The 22,809-nt window shown below is 33.8% G+C and overlaps 1 protein-coding gene across 19 annotated transcripts in view; it reads right to left on the reverse strand.

The window, feature by feature from the left end:
* The window catches only part of Sox5 (SRY-box transcription factor 5), a 960,532-nt gene that overhangs the window by 193,159 nt on the left and 744,564 nt on the right, over positions 1-22,809 (reverse strand). For all 19 annotated transcript variants that reach the window (XM_048787312.1, XM_048787308.1, XM_048787306.1 and 16 more), the window contains one exon: positions 12,502-12,588. In XM_048787312.1, coding sequence (XP_048643269.1) covers positions 12,502-12,588 — 87 coding nt within the window. The remainder of the gene's footprint in view (positions 1-12,501; positions 12,589-22,809) is intronic.

Raw genomic sequence — 22,809 nt, forward strand, 5'->3', positions numbered from 1 at the left:
TTGTGGCTATCTTGAACAGTGAAACGTGGGAGGCAAATTCACATCGCATTATGGTTTCCTAAGATTAGACATGGATCTAAGATTTGGAGAAGACATAGTAATCACTTGAAAGAAATGGTATGCTCAAGATATTAAAACATGCCAGTCAGTTAAATTACTTATTTGTGACACTGGAAAGGCATGCTACTCCCTGAAACAGGAAAAAAAACACCACTTTTAATTGTTCTTTCAAAACTCACAAGATAGACAAGACCCCTATCGTAAAATACTTGCACTAGAAGAGAACACAGTTTTAATTACAATATTCACTTCAAACCTAAGACAGTAAGCATTTGCCACCTCTGTATGTAATTATATGGAAGGATCTCTTACAACTCAGTCACCATTCCCTACCCAACTGCATTTCACCTTACCAATTTAGGATGAAAAATCATGTGCTTTTTTGGGAAGTAGTAGCTGTAGTTAGTGGCTTATAAATATCATGTGCCCAACTGGGATGGAAATAAAGTTTCTAAAAAATGCCACTAATATAGTTCTAGTGAATGAATATCCTGAAAGAATGTCTGTGTGAAAATAAAGCAAGAACCATTATTTTTGTATTCAATTTCTTACTATCCATATCTAGCCTTGTTTAGGGCATGTGACCAAAAAATTGTTGGTAATAATTTATCATACTCTCAGTTTTTTGGATCCCTCCAGAAAAGAAGAACATTTAAGATAATAACTACATAAATATTGCATACTAATATTAAATAATCTCAATAAATCTGGGGAAGATTTCCTTAATGAAAATATTGATATGATAACAGATTACCATCTTCCTACATTGTTAAGAGAAAAGTGAGATACTGTCATGTTTCAAGGAAGAGTGACATATATCACATCTGGGAATGATCATAAACTTCAAAGGATAATTCCACTTCTTTAGAAATGAAGCCCAAAGAAAAGTATAAGAAATGTAGAGAAATATTAATAAGTGTTTTAAATGAAATACTAAAAACAATCTAAATGTCAAAATGGGAATAAACAAATAATCATGAGGTGCATATTTTTTGCAGCCATGGAAGTTAGTTGAGAACTATTTTTAATGACATGGGATCTTATTAACAATATAAATCTAAGTGAAAAAGTTAGATAGAAACAAAACATTTTGTAAGGATACCTGAATGCATGCATCCATCTATGTAAAAGGGGGGAAAAACTAAAAACAAATTTACCTACATATTAATAGTGACTATTTCTAGGTGCTGGGATTATAAGTCATCTTAATTATTTTCTTCTTATTTTTATATTTATAATTTTCTTACAATGAATATTATTACCATCATTACTTATATTAAAAATATAGCTCATTGAAACATGTAGCAATATAACTTAGAAGCTCAACGATGATGCATTATTCCACTTTAATAGTTCATATAACACCAATATATAAAGAAATAATTATGTGGTGGTAAGTATTAAAAAATATCACTTTGGCATTCAGCATATGGAAGATTAACAAAATTCTGCTGTCTTCATTTAGATATGTAGACAAATTTTATTTTAAATTTTAAACATATTGCCCATATTTAATTCAATCTTAGTGAACATTTAGTCTACCACTCTACCTCATGTTTCCCCATTGCTGGAGATGATACCCAAGGCCTTGTGAATGGGAGGTAACGGCTCTACCGTTGACCTATATCTCCAAGACCTAGCTGTATCTTGGAGACTCCTCACATGACTTTTTCTGGCCTTGAACTAACTAAAATACTTCAACTCCTAAACTGTGTATTGCAAATTAAAAAAGCATACTCTGTACTTTTAAACTACTTTGAGTCTTAAAAATATATTAGTGTCAATGAAATTATCAGGTATATGCCAAGCCTTATTTTGTCTCCCAGCTATAGTAACCATTTTCTTTTTACAGAATAAATTATCTCTGAGTATGTATCTCAGCCTCATCATTTAATATGTATTAAAGTAGAACTCACCATTATCCTTTAATTTTAAAGCACTGTTACCCATTCAACATTCTCAGCAAATGCTGTTAATATCACCCTCACTTCTCTTCTCAACTACAAATGCATGTCCATAACACCAATAAATTTCACATTAATTTTCCCTCAGTGTATTTTCCTTTAATTTTATGAATAATCAATAATCAATAATAATCAATAATTATAAAGTTGTATCATAAAAAATCTCCTCCAAATAATTGTCCCTTCAAAAGTAACAACCATTATTTTTTTCTTGTGTATCCTATTCTTGTTAGTACAGATTTAAGCATACACCAGAATATTCAAATAATAGCTTGCCAAGGCTCCTATAACAAGGATACAAAGACTGGGTGGGTTAAATAATAGAAATTTATTGTCCATAGTCTGGAGACTATCAAGTCCAAGAAAGAATAGGTTGTTGGCAGAGACCACTGCTCCTGAGTACCATGAGGGAACAATGTATTGTAGGTTTTTCTCCCTAGCTTGTAAAGGGCCATCTTCTCCATGTCTTTACATCAAGACTCTCTATATACATCCATGTCCAAATTTCTTCCTCTATTAAGGAGGAGCTATCATATTGGATAAGGGTCCTCAATAGTGACATCATTATAATTGAACCAAGGCTATTAAGATCTTTCTCCAAATATATTCCCATTCTAAGGTTCTAGATATTAGTGCTTGAGCATATGAATTTAGGGGAAGGGGACGGCTCATAATTCAAAGCATAAAAATTTCTTTGACATAATGACATAATGATAAATATTGCTATACAGTACTTGGGAAATTCTTGTTCTAGCCTCTCTTACCCATCTCCACAGCCATTTTTTTTCTGAAATTATTATAATAAACTTTTAAGTCATACTTCCTGCCATCAATAACTACTCCCTCGGTAAGCACATCCTTGAAAATGGAACGAAAATTATCTGCTGAGAAAAGCAATCTAGTTATGTTTCTTCCCTGTTTATAAAAACTTGTTCTTGTCTATCACTGGCTACAGAATAAAATGAAACTTATTCTTGAGAATGAGTAAAGTACTTCAAAACATCACTCAACCTTCCTACTTCCCTTGTGTAACCCCATTTCTAGATAGACTAAAATTTCACATTACCCCCTCCCACAACATATAGGAAGCCCCTATAAAAGCCACTTTTTAGAAAGAAGCGCCTTGCACAGGCCATTCCTCCCTAAATATTAATTCTTCAAGTTCCAAGTCATGTATCCTGCTTTTCATGTTTTTTTTTCCTGATTTCTACTCATAACAGCTGCTCCGCTCTCTTCTTTGGAAATCCACATAGTATGTATCTTTATTATAGTACTTAATCATTACATGGTATTATCTCATTTTTACTTTCTTTTCTCTCAACGTGAGGAGAGAGAGCTATGAAAGCATCAATTGTAAATTATTGACTTTTATATCCTCATTACTTGCTACAGGTAAAGGCAAATAGTGTATGTCCAACAAAACAAATCATCTAACACTGTTTAATGAATTACATAAAGAAAAAAGACCCTTCCCTTTCCACTGCTCTCATGTTTAGGCATGCCATATAGCTAAGGTGAAAGGGGAGATGTTTTATCTTATGTGAACTACATAGGGATTCTCGTTTTGGCTTAAGGAAGCTGAATCAAGGAACAGAAGCTTTTACAAAAGAAATCTCCATTTAAAAAAATACCAAACTAAGGTGAAGGAATTAACCTGTTGGCTTATTTTTAAATTGTCATGTTCTTCATAACAATCTACAAGTGCATAGAGAGGGCTCAATGAGAAGCCTGAGAAAAATGGAGAAACTAGCTTAGTCACAAAACATTCAAGGTTTTTTAAAAACCAAAAAGAAAATTAACTAGATCCAGAGAAAATCCTGTAGGCTTCAAAAACAAAAATATAAGTTAATGTTTATTCACCTAAATTCAGATTTTGTAGAAGTGTGTTACACAGTGGATCCATGACCATGTTTGTATGAACAAGTTCCTTCTGACTTAGCCAGTTCTGGTATGAAGACAAATATGTAGGTTTGACTAGCCCCAACTGACTCAACTACATTGTGAGTTCATCATGTGTGTTTCACTGATAGCTATTTTTGTTTTAGATATTTGTGTTCTCGTGTATTTTAATCTATGCTAGTATTCCTTCAATTCCATTGGAATGAATATATATTGAAAAGAAAAAAATGAATGCTTCATTTCTTCTTCATGCCTAATGAGTAAGGCATGTCAATAATTCATTGTTTTGTAGAGTCCACAGAAGCAGAGAAGGTTCCTTAATATAATGTGATAGAGACCACGAAAGAAGAGAATCAACTTTAATCACCTAACTCACTGACAGAGATCCTCATCTATGTATTGCATAGCCAGAATCAAGGTGTTCCCCTTCATGGTTTTGCCTGCCTCATCTCCCACATGTAATTAATTGGAAGCCTGTGAACCCTAGAACCTAGTACAAATCAGCCCATATATTTTAACTTCCCCTGCCACATCTTATTCCAGTCTACCCTCATCTCTTGCCTTGCTTACTGCTTTGGTCTTCTAAGTATTCTACCAGTTTCCACTTCTTCCATACTAAAACTTATTCTCCAAGAGAATATTCAGAGTGATTAGAATGTGAATCAAATCATGTCACAGTCCTGTAAACACACACACACACACACACACACACTCACACACACACCTTTATACTGCACATGCAATAAAATCCAAACTCCTTTCCCTACAAAGACTTGAATGCTCTATGATAACAGGATGTTAATTAGCCTTGTGTAAGGCTGTGTGTATCATCAGCATCTAAGGAATAATGCCCAGCACATCATGGATAACTGATGACTGTTTCTTGAATGAATAAAAAAACTTTAGACTAAACAAAAATCCTTGATTAACTAATACTGACTGCATAATTCTATTTATAAGGATAAACTTTAACAGGATAAACTTTAACTTATCCTTAAGTTAGGAAGGATCTTAAATATAACAAAATAATTTAAAAATACATGACAGTTCCTGAATATTGTTGTATTTAACTCAAATGAAATTTATACTTATATATAAATGTAAAAATTGAAACTAAATCATTAAATTAAAAAAAATTGTGAGTACTGTTCAAATCAAGAAGAGGGAAAAATAAACTCATTAAAGAATGAAAAATACGCTAGAATTTTAGGGCTAGTAATAAGTTGCAGATTATTTTCTTCCTTTAAAAAATTAACAAAAATTTAATTGTTTCAAAGCAATTGTCTTTGCCAGAATTTTTAAGAATGTTATTGTTGGTGTTTCTTAGTCTATTAGTCTTACAATTTAGATAGGACATTTCCTTGGTTTAATTTTTTAATGGAAATTTTGTTTTCAACTGGTTTTCTTCTTGAAGCATCTAAAAATAATTCACTGTGTTTCCTTTAAAAGTTCTATGTGGTGCTGGGTGCATTGGTACTTGCCTGTAATCCCAGAAGCTTGGGGTGTGGGGAGGCAGGAGGATCGCAAGTTCAAAGTCAGCCCAGCAACTTAGTGAAGGCTTAGGTAACTTAGCGAGACAATGTTTCAAAATCAAAAATAAAAGGTCTGGGAATGTGGCTCAGTGGTTAAGTACCTCTGGCTTCATCCCTGATACCAAACAAACAAACAAACAAACAAACAAACAAACAAAAAACCTAGGAAAAAAATTCTGTATGGTGTAGTACCCTCAAGTATGTACAACATTTTTTATGCATCACTTAAAATATGAATTTATTAGAAATTCATGCGTGATGAAAGAGCTACTATTGACTATAAACTCTAGGAGGGCACGGATCTTTCTGCTGTATCTGGTAACATAATATCTCCAGAGAGAGCTCATAGTAAGCTAGAACTGCATACATTTAACAAAATGAGAACATAATGAATAAATAGACTTACTTAAGTCACTCAACATCTACAACTAAAACTCCTTTCAGTGATGTCATTCATCAAGAGAGAAAAGGCAGACTCTTCATCAAAAGGAATGAATGAAAATGACACTATTCCAATTTTTTAAAGGAGTATCTGTCATCTAACTTGTAAACATATAGAAATTAGTCTTCTTCATTAAGAACTAATTTCATCAAATTCTGATAAAATTTAGCCACATTCTTCATTGTAATATAGATATCTCTCAGAAATTAGAATCAATTAAAATTAAATAAGGAATATCATATGCCTGACCATAATTAAATGATATCCTCTGCTAATACTTTAACTTTTTTTTTTCAACAAAGTAACTTGCTAGGACCTACTTATTATTTTTTATATTTATGTAAAATTTTGAACTTTTCAAAGCTCATACCTTTTAAAAATATTTATAATTAAAAAATATTGTTATGGTCTTTGCTTTAACATCCTAAAGGGTGGGGGATATTGGTTTGTATTGAAATCCATCTACCTTAGAAAGCTTTTGATTTTAAGGGTGACTGCCGTTCAAGTGAAATGGAGCACCTGACAAGTAACTGTGGTCTTTACCCTGTTGTCTCAGGCTGAATGTTTTGTTTCTGGGACATTGGAACAAGATGCATACATTAAAAAATCCATAGTGAGCAGGGCAGAGTGGTGCAAACCTGTAATCCCAGCGGCTTGGGAGGCTGAGGCAGGAGGACTGTGAGTTCAAAGCCAGCCTCAGCAATGACAAGGCACTAATAAATAATAAAGCAATTCAGTGAGATCTTGTCTCTAAATGAAATACAAAATAGGGCTGAGGATGTGGTTCAGTGGTTGAGTCCCCTGAGTTTGATTCCCACTACCCTCCGCCCCCCCTAAAAAAAACCCATAATGAAATCAGAGGTCATTCATGTTAGCTTTTTTAGAAACACAATTCTATCAAATATTTTATACTATTAAAAATTTTTACCTATTAATATAAATTGAAATTTTAAATATCTTTCCAAGAATATTCCATTAACTTATTACACTTAAAATATATAAAAATTACTTTTGAAAAATATCACATTTTGTTGTCTTTGGAATGTAGTCAATAACTATCATCTCAAAACAAGGAATTTTTCATTTGTCATTTATTCTCAAATATTAGCCAAAACTTTGGGCTAATAGTAAATTAGGTGGTCTACATGGGAAAGGTCATTATGTAAATAGACTAATGATACAAAATACTATGCGTACCGAGAGATCTGAGCACAGATATTCTGGGTGCAAATTGGAGGGGCACTCCATCCACATTCAGTAAGTCTAACAGGGTTTTCAAGTTTTAAAGGATTTTAGAGTTCTCTGTCCAATTCTATTGGAGACTGATTGCCACACTCCAGGTAAAAAACTGGGCAGTGCCTCGGCTACAACTAAAGTGTGTGGTTTTGATCATCTGAGTCCAACTTTTTCATATCTAAAATCAGAATAAAATGACAATTACAAGAATTTTGTAAGGTAGATGTTTACAAAATGCCTATAGGAAGATGTTTATGAAGTGATAAGCAATAAATTGCAACTTTTCTTAAATGATCAGATGAAGAAACAAATCAAAAGAAGTAAACTGAATTCCACAAGTACTTAGAAAAATCAGGGTCTCACGATGAGAAATTCTTTTGGCTCCGTATGCTTCTTAAGTAAATGTTAGTATAAAATAGAAAAAGGCTTTAGGTTAATTGCATTATCCAATCATCTGGATCTTGTTTTAACAAGATTTGGAATCCATATCTACAACAACATAAATAATGTTTTCTATAATTATTTAAAGAATCTTGTACCTATCAAACAAATGAATATTCTTTAAGTGAATTAATGCATTTTTAAATGAGGGAAAAAAATTAAGAGACTTTTTTATATGTAAAACCAAGATTAAATACCGAGTTGAGAATTTCAAATCATGTTTAAAACATGCATTTTACAAAGTTTGTGAAATGTCCTCTTTGGTGGACCAGACATACAGATCAATCGAGATCCAGGGGCCAGTCCTCTCTTCCCATCAGTAGCTGTGTTTATGCACTGGTGTGAAGGTGATGGCATCCAGAGACAGAACAAATCACTGATTTATAGAGAATGTAGTCACTTTTGGCTTTTATAGACATTGCCAAACTTGTTTTAAAAACTTATATTTTCGTGTGCCAGCAGTCTTTCTTTAGTTCTTATGAAGTTTTTACAAAAAGTGAAAACATTACTCATAAGCAACTACAGAGGAGCTATAAAACTGGCTTAGTGGATTAAAAACATAAACATTTACTTTATTTAGAAGTAAATGACTACATGTTATGTACCTTCCTTATGGTTGACTCTTATATTGAATAAATTCCAGATTCAACAGTACTCTCAGAAAATCATCAACATTTCTAACCCCTTTGTAAAACTCTGCAGATGCACATGTTTTAGGTTATTGTGCAAATATAACAGTCATAAGGTACTCTTAGCAATCCTTATGATTCTTAAATAGTTATTGGATTTCTAAAGAATAAGTTTAAAACAACTTTGAAGATGATAAAAATCCGTATATATCAAAATGCTGAAATTTTACTTTGCAAGTTTCAACTCTACAAAACTCTAATGATCCCTTACTAGATTTTTTTTTTTAACCTGGGATCTGATTCCTATTAAAAGCCTGGTTAATTTCAAATCATCTAATGTTGTTTAGACGGAATTTCCTCTTTCAAGGCAAACATGGGATCTATATCTCTCTTTTATCTCAAAATTATACATGTCATTTGAGAGATTATTCTCTTTACATATTGAAGCATATGTCTTCAATTCATGAACTCTAAAGGCTGTAGCATCGCTGAATGGATTATTTCCTTGATCCATCATTGGTAGTTCTAGAGCTGTTTGGTATTTGCCTTAATGTCCCATCTTCCAGAAAGAACAAAATTATAGCTTTCAAAAAGAGCCAATTTTATTTTATTATCTCAAATACAGCTGGCATTTTCCTTAACATTAGACATAATACTTTGTGAGCCTAAATTAATGCAGTGTGACCAGGATCAGAAGGGTATGCCAGGGATACTAAGGGGAAACAAGCCAGCCTCTAAAAAATTCTCCAAAGGAGGCAGGTAAGAATGGGATGTAGACTTTTCTGCATGACCTGGTCAGAGATTCTCCAAACAATGCCCTACTTTACTTTATGAGGAGAGAAATAGAAGTCTGCATACAGATACTTGTGTTATAATTCTACAAATAAATATTAAGTCAGCAAAATACAAAATTTGCAATTGCTTTTTTTGAAAAACAAATGATCTTTTTAGATTAGTCTAAGTGCCATGGATCCCCAGACACCGTCCTCAGGTGAAGTGCCAATGCGGTGATCTTCAGTGTAATGGAATTTCATGCTAGCTGAAACAGTGTGTGGCAGCACTGGTTGCCAACTGGAGTGCAATCACTATTTTCCCCCTTCTCAATAACTATGAGATGATAAAAGGAATTTCTGCACCTTCCCCCAACCATTACTCAGTCCTTCTGCTACAGATAAGGGAGAAAGACTCTGTAAACCAGCCAGTTATACAACATAGCTGATTAGAAAAGAAGAAACAAATAATTCCTTCAGGCAGCTAATCAGTTTATAGCATATATTGACTGCTCACTGTTGGCAGAGCTGTTTTGTCAAACTGTTTTGTTCTGCAAAACTGGACCTCCTGTCCTTTTTATGTGTTCGTTAGAGGATTGTTTCTAATGTAACTTTAAAACCTAACTGCACATTTCCAACGTACCAGAGCATAAAATGGCATCAGTTCTAAGAAAATTATCTAATGTGAAAAAAAAAATAATTTTGTGATCTTAGAAGTTAGTGAGCTTTATTAACCCTCATTGTTTCTTGAAAATGAGACTGACTTTAAATGGGTATGACAGCTATTTTTTGATAGCTGAAACATCCAACTCAAATGCTATTTATTCCTCCTATTTTATAACGTCTATCATTTTTTCACTTTTGAACACTACTAGTGAGAAATACTGCTCTAAACTTTTCTAAGCTGTGATTCTTATGAAAGTAATTATCCAAATGCAACTTACAAGCAGCCCCTAAAAATCCAGCTTGGTTCTCTTTGGCTACCATCTTCAATATTCAAAAAAGGGCACAGGTTTTCTGGTTTACTCACTTGCTCTCTTTTACACTCACATATTTCTGGGAACTAATTAAAATTAAATGAAGAATGATCAGTGTAAGTGGAGGAGCCAAGTTTTTAGTTCACAAGACCCAGGAAATTCTGCAAAGGCTGCAAACATCCTAACAAATGCAAAGGTTCTATGTGAATACATTCCTTCAAATTTTCATTAATAAATCATCTAATAATGTGATAAGTTCATGTTTGCATATTTGAGAAAAGCAGCACATACTTATCCTTCCTCCTCCTAAACAAAACCGGAGTATGTAAGACTTATGCCTTTATTTGCCTCACCAAAAATAGCTGCCAAAACAACTAAGCCATTGTTCTTGTCTAACTTCTTCAGAGGTGGCAAGAAAACTACATTCCTGGGCACTGCATAATCTTCTTGCCTGACCCCCCAAGAACCTTTAGTCAAATTCATTTACCCCCAGAGGGCAACCTACTATTGTATCCTCTCCACTTTCTAGCCACCTATGAACAATGGATAGTAATTGCAACTGTCACGGGCAGTCAGCAGGAAAAGTAACCCGGTGCTTTTTTTCCCAGTTTACTGCCAAACCTGAGCTGAGCACCTAATAACCATGCCCCCAGCAGAAGAAAGACCTACAGTTGCTTTTAAAATGCATCTGAAAACAGCTTTTTGAACAGAACCAGAGGACAATAACCAAACTTGTGCTCTGAATGTGAAGCTTAAAAAACTCAAAATTAAAGACAGAAACTTCTTTTGTGATTGTACTGTAGCTTCCTAAACTAACCCCCCAGGCAAGCCTAAAAGGACAGCTGAGCCTCTTTCCTCTAAGCTTATCATCGCTGCTGTTGAGGCTTTTAAGTCTGACTTGTAAAGGAAAACGAGGGAGGGAAAAAAATGTTTGTCCTCCGATGGAATGAGATCACAAGGCTTGGGACAGGCGGTCCTCTCTGCTCTCAGCTCAGTTATTACCTAGGTCAGTGGAGAATAAAGAACCTGGGAGAATACATCCTATGCCTCACGTGCAAATGGGTTAAAATCCATCAAAATAAGATAAAGGACCTGCTGCCTTTCAAAATCATACTTCTCGGTTCTCCTTCAACTTTGTCTGCAAGCTCTTTCAGGCACATCAATTATTATTTTTATTATTCATTTAAATGTTATTACAGGATAGATTTTGCTTAGTTGAACTAGGTGACTGTCACTCATTCTCTCCCCATCCAGTCACAATTAATCATTGACTGAATATACGTGATTCCAAATGATGAACAGGAACAAATGAGAAATTCAGTCAAATATTTTCCGAAAGTTTCCAAGTATCCAGATATGAACATCTTGTAGGCCAATGTCTTGAGAAGGCATGAGCTGTCCTTCTCCAAGACACTTGAATGTGGTAGAGCACTAAAGAGACAACTGGAGAATACACGCACAGATGCACACATGCAAAAAAAGTCATTTACACACATATTTTGTCATGCATGTTAACATAAATCTTGTGAATTTCTAAGTATATATTCAACATCTACCAAAAAAAACCAATATGTAACTAAATATATTAATATTGATGATTATCCAGGCACGGTGGTGCACAGCTGTAATCCCAGCAATTTGGGAGGCTGAAACAGGAGGATCACAAGTTCAACACCAGCTTCAGCAATGGCGAGGCGCTAAGCAACTCAGTGACACCCTGTCTCTAAATAAAATACAAAATAGGGCTGGAGATGTTGCTCAGTGGTCAGGTGCCCCTGAGCTCAATCCCCAGTACCAAATATATATATAGATGATCAACTATCTTGACTTTCTCAAAATTAATCCTACTTTAGAAATTAGATTTGGTTAAGTGTCCTGTTGGCAATGAGCAGGAAACTATAGCTTGTCTATCAGGTTGTGAGAAAATATGCTTTGAAATTCATTGAAAGGATCATTTCCTTCTATTTCTATATAAAGAAATTAAATCTTCTCCTCTTGGTGTTAGTGGAAATTTATTAAAATATGGATATTTGGTATCTCCCATAGTCCATAAAGAATCTTTCTACCTTGTGTATAATTGCTGTTTCAAATAAAACAAAAGCAAAAATATTGGCCTTGTAATGCAAAACAACTTTGTATTATGCCATCCCCATTCCATTCATCATTTCTGGTTTCAAATGCAAAACATGTGCATGCATAGTTTCAATATATAGAGTGTATAAAATCATGCTATAAGATATATCCTTTAACCTTGCTGTAGGTATAGTCCAGCTTATGAAACAAATCACTTAAGTTTAAAAAAAAATAAGGAGAACTTAAGCATGTTAAATATATAATGGGGTTATTCTATTAAAAACAACCTACCACTAAAGGCACTAACAAAGAGAAATAAGAACACTGATAACATTCCCCTTTGAGCTAGAAAGATCTATCACAGAAAATGCATGGCAAAGATGGGGGTGGAGGAAGATATACTTTATCACTATTAATATTCCTTAATATCAGCTTCATTTCTGTACAGTTTGGGTCAAAATAATTATACACATATTACCTTTTATTTCGCCAAAGTTCCCTGATCCCATTGCAAGAAGCTTGTCTTTCCAGTCCTTTGAGAGTAGCTTTTCAATACTGGGGGTTTCTAAATAAAGAAAAAAAATGTAAGCAAATCAACATAACTGTCTTTACAATGGGGCTCAGTTAAATAGCTATCTGCTAAAAATAAGGCCATCCCTATCTTGGCCCCAGCTCATAATGACTTCATCAACAAACTGATAACAGGGGAGGAAGAAAAGGGATGTGTTTTGTCACCTGCTGTTTCAAAATCATTAGCTTTTTCCTCTTGCGGAACAAAGCCATACTAATTCTTGATGACAATGGGTACATATAAACCTGCAGTTCATTGTTTTTCAATTTGGTGAACAAATTCTTGCTATAATGGATGCTTGTCAATTTCAGGGTGTTAGTCTGCAGTCAAAAAATAATTATGTTGATAAAATGCAGAGTAAAAAAAAAAAAGGCAAAGAATTAGCTCTTAAATCTGCTACATGTAATTATATCCCTCTGTGTGTTTACAATTACATCCACTTTATAATATGTGTTTAACATCGCATGGTGGAAGCACACTGTGGTAAGATTTGCCAGTGCCACGAACATTTAAAAAAAAAAAAAAAAGTTGATATAAAAGAAGCTTTAAAAAGAGTGGAAAATTTAGAGAAGTGAGCAATGTCTATAATGGAAACCTATTATTTTTGTATTTCGGATTTGTATCACACTCTTTTAAAATGCCCTATATTGGGACAGGACACACGTTTTAGAAAGCAAGGTTAAGCTTCAGTCTGGCATTTGTTTCTATAGATCACATGGTTTTTGACCTCTCCTTTTGTGTTGGATTTTAATGTATAAGTAAATATAAATGCTGATAAAACTCCCAGACATTAAACTCAGTTCCAAACAATGTAATTGTGTATTCCTGTCAGCATTTAGATGGGTACACAATTACAATGGCTTTCAATCCCACCATTAGCACTGCTTTCAGTTAGAAAATGGAGTGTACTAAAAGATAAGTGTCCCAGTATGCTCCATCTAAATAACAATACCCACACTTATTATCTAGATCTAAGACATGCACTGCCATTCTCCACATTGGTGTTTATGTGTATTTGTGTTTGCTCAGGCATTTGTTTACCCCCTAGGAGGAACATAAAGGGAGTACATGTTAACTTATCAAAGGGACCTTCTGTCCTAGAGACCGTAAGATTATTAGAAACTGGTTAATTCTCCCCATAGTAAAAGGCATTGTAAGGAATCTTCATCATCATCTTTGGCTGGTGCCACTACTTTGTTCAGGGTCCCGTCTTCCAACCACCAGCTACAAGAATCACAAACCTAAGTGGAGTTTGCACAGAGCAAAGAATATGGAATACTTCTTCCCCAGATTTCATAATTGGTAGAAGTTGAAATGATGAAAAGCTCTGATTACTGTTTTATATACTTCTTACATGTGGTCAAATATATACACACATACCACCAATACTATGTGCAGCTTCACCTATGGAATGTAGAAAAGTATTTTTTGTCCTTTGTAACAAAAATTTCCATTTTTCACGTTTAAGGTAAAAAAAAAAAAGGTCCTGAGGAATTTACTTTTACATTTTCTTGAAATATCCCTACTTGTATATCATATTGTCTCAAAAATAATAATGGTAATTCTGAGTAACAAAGTAAATATCATTGTACTGTAATCAATATTTCTGTTCACCGAAGCTTTAGAAGTAACTTTGAAATAATTCTGCAAGGATTTTCAACCTTTCTACATTCCCAGTATATACTTTGTAAGCAAAATCATTTCTTAAACCTTATCAGAGCAGGTCAAACAAACACCACTGTTTCTTTTTTCCAGCACTCTACAAAAATTCTTGAGTAGCATATAAACAGGGCACAGCCAATATGGTATTTGCAATTGAGTACTGTCAGTCATTAAAAGCTAACAAACCTTTGCAAAGCAGGAATGCAGCAATAGAAATCCATTGTGCACTAACAATAGGCCCCTGAACCTCCCTGCACCAAAAGCAGACCATTTTACTTTTAAGGCTATTGTCTGTAAAGTCCATGACAAAGCTTTTCCCCTGCAGCTAGACAAAATATTCACTGTAGTGTGCTCATAAAGAAACAGAAGTCTTCTGTCTAAGTTGCAGAGTTAAAGAAACAGCAGCTAGATTTCTGAGACCTACAGAACATTCCTGGCCTCTTTATTAACGAGCATAAAGATATGAGATTCCTGTACAGAGCCACTTTTTTCAAGTACCTGACTTTTAGTACACACTACAGAAAAATGAATAACTTCTTTAGGACCAAGTTATTTGTAAAATATAAAATGAGAAACATATCTGACTCAGGGTTTTCTTGTCTGTGGATGAATAAAGACACTAATACTTGCAATTTGGATTAAATTCAGGTTCAAATACAGTTATTGAACAGCTTGTCTGCCAGGAACTATGCTAGATATTTTGACCTGTCCTTCTCTCATTTAATCACAGCAACCAACTGAAGACTTAAGAGTGTGTTGTCATATCTTTTTTATAGGTTAAAAAAAGGATACGCACAGGAAAAAAAAAATGACTGGTCTGAGTTTTCACAAAATGTATGGGAAGATTTAAGGTCCTGAACTAAGTATTCTAGCCTACAAATTCCTATCTCGAATCCACAACGAAATGATAATGAAACCTACTATTTCCAAGACTAAGTGCTAAGCAGTGCACCAGATCCTTCACACAGGGTATCTCAAACTTCTCACAATAATCCTCTGCATTAAATATTGATGCTTCTGTTTCACCTCTTAAACCAAGAGTTTAGGGAGATATGATGACTTGCCCAATATAGAGGCTAAATTCAGCTGACTGGACCACAAAATCTTTGCACATGCACATTCCCTCATTTCATCTATTAAAAAANGAAAAACTATATATATATATATATATATATATATATATGAATAGTAGCAAAAACTATTGTTATTAACTCTACTGAATGGATGAAGTAAACACAGTATGACAGCTATGGTTAAAGGCAAGGATTTTCACACTTTCATTATCCTCAGAATATAGTTCAACTATAGGACTTTGCACTTTAGAATTCTCGACAACTTAATGAAAACCTATGACCATATAACAGAGATATACAATGAAATAGCAGTTTTCTTTATATAGTGGAAGGAATATCGGCCTCCACGTTAGACACCTTGGGCTCTCCCCAAGACTTTGACACTGGCCAGCTGAGGAATTAGCCCTAGGGGGTGGGGAGATTCTATACACATGACTTTATCTTTCTGTCTGTATTTCTGTAAAATAAAGACCTTCAGCGAATCCACATCCAGTGTCCTATCAAGGCTACAGTGTCAGTTTTTTTTCCATTGGTGGTTCCCAAAGAAATGCTATAAATTTATCTCACAATAATGAGCACAATGAATGGCTATGTAGCAATGGCCGAACTTCTGGAAAAACAGTAAATATCTCATAGGAAATTCACAATTGGAAATGTAAAAGACCAAATGGCAAAATCCCAATATTTACAATACACCTGTTTGTTAATGTGTGAATCAAATAAAGTGAAATTTATCACAATTTTGTAAAGTGCTAGTGCCACTTCATTATATATGGAGTAAAAAGGGATAATAGTCATCTATTAATTAATATTTAATTTTCTAAAATGAGGTTTTAAAAAAGAGATATTGTGTTTTATACTATGAATTTGATAAGTCTCAAGAACAGGTATTTGCAAGTGTTCAAACTCTGAATCTTTTTGTTTCTTCTATTTTTTTTTTTACTTGTAGGTGGACACAATATTAATTTATTTTTATGTGGTGCTGAGGATCGAACCCTGTGCCCCACACATGTGAGGCAAGTGCACTACCACTGAGTCCCAGCCCCATGGATCTTTTATTTTTATATCAAATAAAATGTGTAGTGTTTTTAAACTTTTAAAAATTTTCCTAATATTCCTTTCTATTGAGAGTTCATTATTCCAAACATTGGAATATTATGATTATCTCCAAAATAGGAGCAAGGGCTCCCTATATTAAAACAAGTGTAAGAGTCAATTATCACTGCCTTTTTGCATAGGGTTCAGTTTGCAGAGTGCTGCCCAGTACAATACCCTTGTCAGTAGCATGTCTAGTCATATCCATTTTGTCGATGAGGAAACTAAGCCTGGGAAATGTGCTCTGCTCCACATCACCTAGTTGGAAAGTAGAACAGATGGAATGCACAACCAGGTCCTGTTAATTCAAAGATGTCTTAGGGAAAAGTTAAATGTGTATACTTAAAAGGAGAAAATAAATGTGTTTTTAAAAAATAGTCTAAATTGAGGATAAATGAATGGTATCCTTCATCAGCCAACATATTAATATTAAGATGAGTCAAATCAGATTACTTTGTTTCTGCCACCAGGACCCTTTTGATATATTTGCTTGCTTTTCCTTTCTTGCTCTTGATTCTTTTGCTCACATATGCTTCTCCACATCAATGCCTATGGCAATCCCCACCAGTGAACTGGCCCCCCAACTGTGCCAGCCATTGTTACAACAGCATCCTGCCTCTTTAGGGCCTGTTCATTCCCTATAACTCTCACTCTGTTTTCCCTTCAGTGCCAAACACTCTTAAGACTGACTCCCTCATCTGGAACAATGAGACCTAGAGACTCATGCCAACATATTGTAATTCTCCAACAAGCTGCCAGTGCCAAGAATTAAACCACATTCGCTCCAGTGCAGTAGCTTTACACACAAGCTCAGGTTTTTGCTTTGTGTTTATGTAGGGTTTTTTTTTTCCCCCTAATCTCCCTTGAGCTGCTGTGGCAGAGCTCATTGAAAAATCGAACAAGCAAAAAATATGTATGTAGGATATTTGACTTTTCAAAAAAGTGCCAGGAGTTAGTTCATACCAAATGTATCACTGTTTATACTTTAATTTTGTAGCTTAAGCTAAGCTGTGTTATTCTAGACACGCGATAGTGTGCGCATTTAGGAATGGGAGTTGTCATTTGGAAGGAACAATAATATAGCTAAATTTCAAAATATACCAATACCTTTTTTGAAGTCAAGAAGTAAAAGCATATGTATATTATTCATGCAATAGAATCAGAATTTTAGAACTATGAAGATCTTTAGATATCATTTAGATAAGCGAAATCATAAAATTAATTTACTAAAACATTTATCGACATAAATAGAACATAAATGGTTTGGCTATGTAAAACTAAAACTAAAACAAAATAAACATTCCATTGCCATGTAAATCTAATTTACACTAAACAAATCTGAATTTCTTTTCTACAAGAATTAGATCTTTTTAGGTGCTAACAGATTGCCAATCTTTAAGTGAGTTATGGATTATACAGTATTCTTTAAATATTTTACCAAGGCAATTAGCATTGGAAATGACTATTTTGCCCAATAGCTGGTCTAGACCAAACTCTTCATTTTACAGACTGGAAAATGATGAATTAGAAAGTTTAAATAACTTGCTCAAAATCACAAGTCTATTTAAAGATAAAGGCAGGACTTGAAGCATAATTCCCTATTCAGTGAGTGTTCTCTTCAATGTATCACAATCCAGTACCACAATGATTTTTTAAAATTTTTCTTTCTTTTTTTTTTTTCAATGCTGGGAATTAAACCCAGGGCCATGCACATGTTAAGTACACACACTACCACTGAGCTGAGCACACAGACCACCACAAATTTCTTTAATAATGAACCAAACTCTCTGAAAAATGAAAATTTAGCTCCATTTTATTCACCTCTTCTAGTTTTAGTTGGTAATTATATGATAGGTGATTCTGTTATAATTAGGTACTATTAACTCAGTAATCTCTGCTGGAATTAGGAACTGATAACTCTGTCTTCTACTCCTGAAAGCTTTCATCTGATCATACCATGAAAGTGAAGAATAAATGCAAGCTAGTTTATTTAGCCAAATGGTTTTCTTCAAAAAAGCTATTTATAATTCAATGTATTATTCTTTTAATTATTCAATTCAGGATCATAAGATTATTTTTGAGAGGAAAATTGGGGTAAACAGGAAATCACATATCAGTAAACGTTCAATTCATGTTGACAATAACATCAACACAATGTTTGGGGGCAAATATTAAACAATGCGCACAAGTAACAGACTCAGATTTCTGGAAAGTTACTTGTGCGCTGTAGACCAGAAGGCCCTAAAAGAGTCTCCTTCACCAACCACTGTAGCTAGTCAGCCACTGGAAATGTCAAGTTCTTCCAGGAAATGTTTAAAAATTATACACACCACACCACACAACAGAAACACATCTGAAATTCCAAAGCATTAGGATTTCAATAAGCCTTACTTTTATATGTAATTATCCTGAAGGGAACTAAGCTCTGGAAATACTTTAGTTTTTAGTGTTGCCAAAATACTTGTTTGTTTCCACTTGAAAGTTAATAAGAACTTGTAACAGGGGAAAAAAATTCTTTGATTGACTCAAGTTATAAAAACTTTAATGTGCAATCAGTTTGGGGGATATGCAATACTTAATTCATTAGTCACTACTTAAGCTTTCTTATCATACCAGCTCATACAAGGAACACACCTGTTCTGTCATCCCCCAAAATTGTACCACATTTTAGAAGACTATTTTTTCGTCACATGATTAAATATATCATCATCACTATGGCATATGGGCTACCGACCAATAACCCTGGGGTTACACCTGACAAGACAGCTCTATATTTTCTACTCAAAAATCTCCATGAAAAGATAGACTTAATTTGTGACTGATAGAAGAAATGACCATTTCACCTACTCCATCACTCAAAAAGTAACTATATTTCTTGTCTAGACTAACACTCATTATTTTGTTTATGTTTCAAATATTAGATCCCAGAAAAAGTATCACCAGTCATTTGAAGATACCATTTCAACAAATAATTGCACTGAGTTAGTCCTCACATACAAAATCTCCTTCATGTTTTACTAATAAATATTAAAAAAAAATTTAATGTCAGAAAACCTGACTCCATCACTTAGTAGTTTTGTGATCTTTGACAAGTAATTTAAACTCTATAGTTCAATTTACTCCCCAGAAAAAAGAATCGTAACTGCCTTTATTTCATGCTTGCTGTGAGAATTTATTTATGGCAGGCACTTAAAACAATGCTGGATACAAAACATCTAAAAATGTTAATCAACATTACAACTCCTACTTAGTACACAACAATTCCAGAGAGCTATTTAAAATAATCAAATAAAATATATCTAGATGTGTTTTACTTCACCTGTCCTTAAAACTACCCAGAAATCGAAAGTTTATTTGATGGGCAATAGCTCCACCTGTATCCATTTTTTACGATAATTACCTGCTATTAGTTTTCTTCCTGATGTGACAAATGAAGGGATGCTGTAATATGACCTACAGGGAAGGTATCCTCTTGTGGGTTACTGCATGGGATATCCCAGAACAGTGTGTGCTCATGGGTGCACACATACAAACACACACAAAAACAAACAAAAAACTAATCTATGCTTTTTTTTTTTTTAATCAGTTGTCTTTCTAACTTTCCAAACGTTCTATTAGGTCTTCAATGATACCTAAAGCTTTTAAAAAGCCAGTGCATTTGACAAGTGAAAGGGAACAACAAATAGCTTTGTAGTGCTCTCTTCCCAGGGCCACTGAACCAATAGTAATAGTTATTATTTTTATTTATTAGCAGTGTAGCCATGTGCTCTCTCTTGGCGAACTCACCCCAACCCCCCTGACAGCTAAAGCATTTTAACTTTTAATAAAAATGGGAGAGTGCAGCACTCTTGTGCAAGGCTCTTTCAGTAAAGTGCACAGCTAATGAATATTGTCCATTTGGATCCAAATAATTTATGATGTCAGCAATGTGTGGGTGGAGAGATGTGAATCAAGTTCTAGCCATGTTACAATGAAAGAGTGAGAGTGGAGAGGAGGAAGCAAGAGTGTTACTAAGGAAAGAGGGATAGGAAAGAAAAGCAAAAGCAACTTGAAAGAAAAAAAATTTGGAGGAAAGTTGTTGATAATGCATCCCTAGTAGCCAATTTGTACATCAAAAGATGACAACACATAGTTCTAAATAAGTTACACATCCCTATTGACATATCTAAAATGAGAATTAATGGAAATGTTTTTGTGTTATAAATGATACAACTACCCTACCACAAAGAGTACACACACATAATCATTTAAATACATATCTAGAAGATGCTAAAAATGAAAATTAAAGATACTAGTAGAATTTTTTGTTCGTTCAAAATTGTAAAATTGGATGGTAGAAAAGAGAAAGGACATAAAAAAAGCATAGAAATAGAAAAGCACTTAACATACATTAGAATAAGAAGTCCAATACTTTAAAAATATGACAGAATGTTTTACCACTGGAAGTGAGAATTAAAGCGCATACAGCCTGATGCTAAACCACTACACATCCTGAATCTTCTCTATCACAACATATGTGAACAAAAATCGCAATCTCAGCCTGCCAGATGCCTGAAAAGATAGGAACAATAAAAACTGACATGATTCATATGATAAATCAGAGTTCGTGATATGCAGGTAATAGAACTGTTGAGCTGAAAAGCTAGTTGTAATTCAAATTATATTTTTTGTGTTCTAATAATACAATCGGATTTAAAATCCGAGAAAAATATTCTCTGATTTGCTTGAAATCATATATCAAAATTTGCACATAGCCTTCTCAACCACAGTAGTCCATCTGCCTTAACAACTTGTTATATTTGGTCTCTCATAACCTTTTCATGAATTTTGGATTGTGTCATTTGTAGAGTAATTTTAGATGAGAAAATACAATAGTTTTATTTCTAAAATGGCATTTCACATTCACGAGTTTATACATAATCTAATCACAATGTAACCTGTAGTTAGTTATGTTATGTCTTCCAAGAGTACAGAACCACAGAATAACGAAAACCTAACCTGTAAGGTTTTTTTTTTAAAGATATTTTCATTTAAGAAGGAACAAGATAAAGAATATAAAAAAGACCCCAAAATTTTTAAAAGATCAAAATATGGATAAATAGTAAAAGCCAATTTTTTTTTTTTACCTTTTGTGTGTTACCAAAGTTTTTTAATTTAAATATATAGGTAGCCAATGTCAAATTAGACATGTAAAATTTATTGATCCATTTATATAATTTTGTACGATAGAATGATTGTACAAAACTATTATATTTTCTTTAATGGCATAATGCACTATGAAAGCTATCAAAGTACTCTAAAAATAGATGCAATATATACCACATATGGATACTGCCATTTTCTTTATTTTGCACAATTCACATACAACAGGCACATGTGCATACACACATAAAATCAGAAAGTATTGTACCCTTTCCATTTATTCATTCATTGACCTAACCATTTTCTGTAATGCTGGGATAGGCACTGAGACTGAGAGCCTTTACTCCTCAAGAGACCAATCATTTTGTGGGAAGAGTCTAGATTGTGTCCAGACTCTAAAACCTTCAACTCAAATAGCCACAGTGTCACTGAGTTGCTCTCTTCATCTCTCATTTATTGAATCAGAATTAGAGATAATGCCTTGCTTGAATTAATATAGGAAAGGATAGTAAATGAATGTGTGGATAGATTTTTTTTCCCCACAAATGCTACTAGGGTAGCAGTTCCATAAAGTAATATGGAATTTTATATATATAAATGCTATATATATATTTATGTCTAAATATATATAAATGCTATTACATAGAAAAAATGAAGATGTTGATTTGCTGGTATACAGTAATCAAAATTTTGTTTAAGATTTTAAAATAAGGGCTAATGAATCATGTGCTTACAGATTACAAACACATGTATTCTTTTTTACTATGGTGTTGGGCAACACATATTCTACAACATAATGTATTATACGTTTACGAGATATATATGTGCCTATGTAAATGACAAAGAGAAAAGAGGAATTCCTGAGGTGTGTACCAACTGACAAGGGCGTCATCTCTGAGATGAGAACTGAACTGGGGGCAAGTCCGAAGGAGAATGGTAGAACAATGTTACAAGCAATCTGGTGAATCAGAGAAGAATGGATGAGATAAAGGACTTCTCATTTGGAGAATTTTCTGTGCAAGGCCTTTAAGGGCATGGCAGGACTACAAATTATTTATACTGGAAAGTATGTTATAGTAGAAAATAAAATACTCAGTCTTTACCTTGAACAGAATAAACGGGGATTTGTATAGTTAGCAACATTTTTACTGCTTATTCTTCATATACTGTTAAAAAAATTGGTTGGTAACCTCCATAGACTCATGTCTCAGATCTAATGAGAGGAAACCGTGGCACATAGTGT

Source organism: Marmota marmota, unplaced genomic scaffold (genome assembly GCF_001458135.2).
Source record: "Marmota marmota marmota unplaced genomic scaffold, marMar, whole genome shotgun sequence".
NCBI classification, from domain to species: Eukaryota; Metazoa; Chordata; class Mammalia; order Rodentia; family Sciuridae; genus Marmota; species Marmota marmota.